The sequence below is a fragment of the Eimeria mitis genome, genomic scaffold (assembly GCF_000499745.2).
Source record: "Eimeria mitis Houghton genomic scaffold, Emh_scaff2263, whole genome shotgun sequence".
Taxonomy (NCBI): Eukaryota; Apicomplexa; class Conoidasida; order Eucoccidiorida; family Eimeriidae; genus Eimeria; species Eimeria mitis.
Genome location: NW_013570592.1, coordinates 5955 through 7535, shown reverse-complemented (window position 1 = coordinate 7535; position 1581 = coordinate 5955). Strand labels below are relative to the sequence as shown.

The window sequence follows — 1581 nt, the reverse complement described above, 5'->3', positions numbered from 1 at the left end:
GGGGCCCTGCTTGATGTGCGGCCGATGCCGCTCTTCTCAGCAGCAGATCCCGTGTGCTGCTTCGCAGCAGGAGATGCGCTTCAGCAGCAGCAACAGCAGCAGCAGCAGCAGCAGCAGCAGCAAGTTGCTGCAGTTGCCTGCAGCAGCGCCGTCGTTGTTCTGACGATAGACACGACAGCAACCCTCGCATATCACCTCGACGTAGGCAGCAGCAGCAGCAGCAGCAGCAGCAGAAGCAGCACGAGCAGCAGCAGCAGGAGCAGCAGCAGCATTAATAGGATTATCATTAGCAGCAGCTTTAGCAGCAGCAGCAGCAGCAACACTAGCAGCAACAGCAGCATAAGTAACAGCAGCAGCAACAGCAGCAGAATCAGCTGCAGCAGCGCCATTAGTAGTTGCACCAGTATTAACAGCAGCAGCACCACCAACAGCAGCAGCAGCAACAGCAGCAGCAGCAGCAGCAGCAGCAGCAGCAGCAGAGGCATGCAGCAGCATGTCCTGTAGTCCCTCACCCGCTGCTTGCTGTCTTTTTGTCTGTGCTTTTGGTTGCAGCTAACCGAGCAGCAGCAGCAGCAGCAGCGGCAGCTGCAGCAACGGCTGCTGCAGCAGCAGCAGCAGCAGCCGCAGGTGCTGCTGAACTTCCCCTGCATTTGCTGGCTCGCGAGAGAAGACAAACTAAGGAGACTCTTTGCTGCTCCTGTCCTTGCTGTCAGCCTTCTTGCTGCTGCTGCTGCTGCTGCTGCTGCTGTTGCTGCTGTTGCTGCTGCTGATGCTGGTGCTGGTGCTGGTGCTGCTGCTGCTGGCGCTGCTGCTGCTGGGTCTGGTGGTGGTGCTACTGCTGCTTCTGGTGCTGCTGCTGCTGTTGCTTTTGGTGGTGTTGCTGCTGCTTCTGCTACTGCTGCTGCTGCTGCTGCTGCTGCTGCACCCTGGCAGCAGCAACTGCATAGACAGAAGCAGCAGACCGAGGAAGGAGACAGTGGATTTATAAATACAGATTTTTTGTTTCTTTTTCTTTTTTTTTTCTTTTTTGTCTCTGTCTTTATCTTTTCTTTTTTATTTATATTTCTGTTTATTTATTTTATATATCTTCTTTTTCTGCTGCTGTTGCTGCTGCAGGTTGCTGCTGGATCGCTGCTGCTGCTGCTGCAGGTCAACAGCAGCACAGCCACCCGCCTCTCCCCCTCCTTCGCTCTCTGCGCCCCCGCACAAGTAAGCAGCAGCAGCAGCAGCAGCAGCAGCAGCAGCAGCAACAGCTGTTGCTGCTGCTGCTGCAGCAGAAGCAGCAGCAGCAACAGCAGCCGCAGCAAAAGCACAAGAAGCAGTAGTAGCAACACTAGACATATGGTTCTGCTTGTCTCTCTGTTCTGCTGCTGCTGCTACTATCGTTGCTGTTGCTGTTGCTGCTGCTGCTGCTGGTGCTGCTGCAGCACGTCGATGTGGGTCATGTACGGCCTTTGTATTACAGCTTCTCAGATACATCTATCATCGCGCAGCAGCAGCAGCAACAGCAGCAGCAGCAGCAGCAGCAGCAACAGCTGACGCATCAGGTCAGTCCTCACCACGCAGCTTCCCTTCTTCCTC

At 55.2% G+C, this 1581-nt stretch overlaps 1 protein-coding gene across 1 annotated transcript in view; it reads left to right on the top strand.

The window, feature by feature from the left end:
- The window catches only part of EMH_0051230 (uncharacterized protein), a gene marked incomplete at both ends in the record, with an annotated part of 8588 nt that overhangs the window by 1338 nt on the left and 5669 nt on the right, over positions 1 to 1581 (top strand). The window contains 4 exons of the mRNA XM_013496728.1: positions 68 to 201; positions 553 to 627; positions 1117 to 1209; positions 1428 to 1547. Coding sequence (XP_013352182.1) covers positions 68 to 201; positions 553 to 627; positions 1117 to 1209; positions 1428 to 1547 — 422 coding nt within the window. The remainder of the gene's footprint in view (positions 1 to 67; positions 202 to 552; positions 628 to 1116; positions 1210 to 1427; positions 1548 to 1581) is intronic.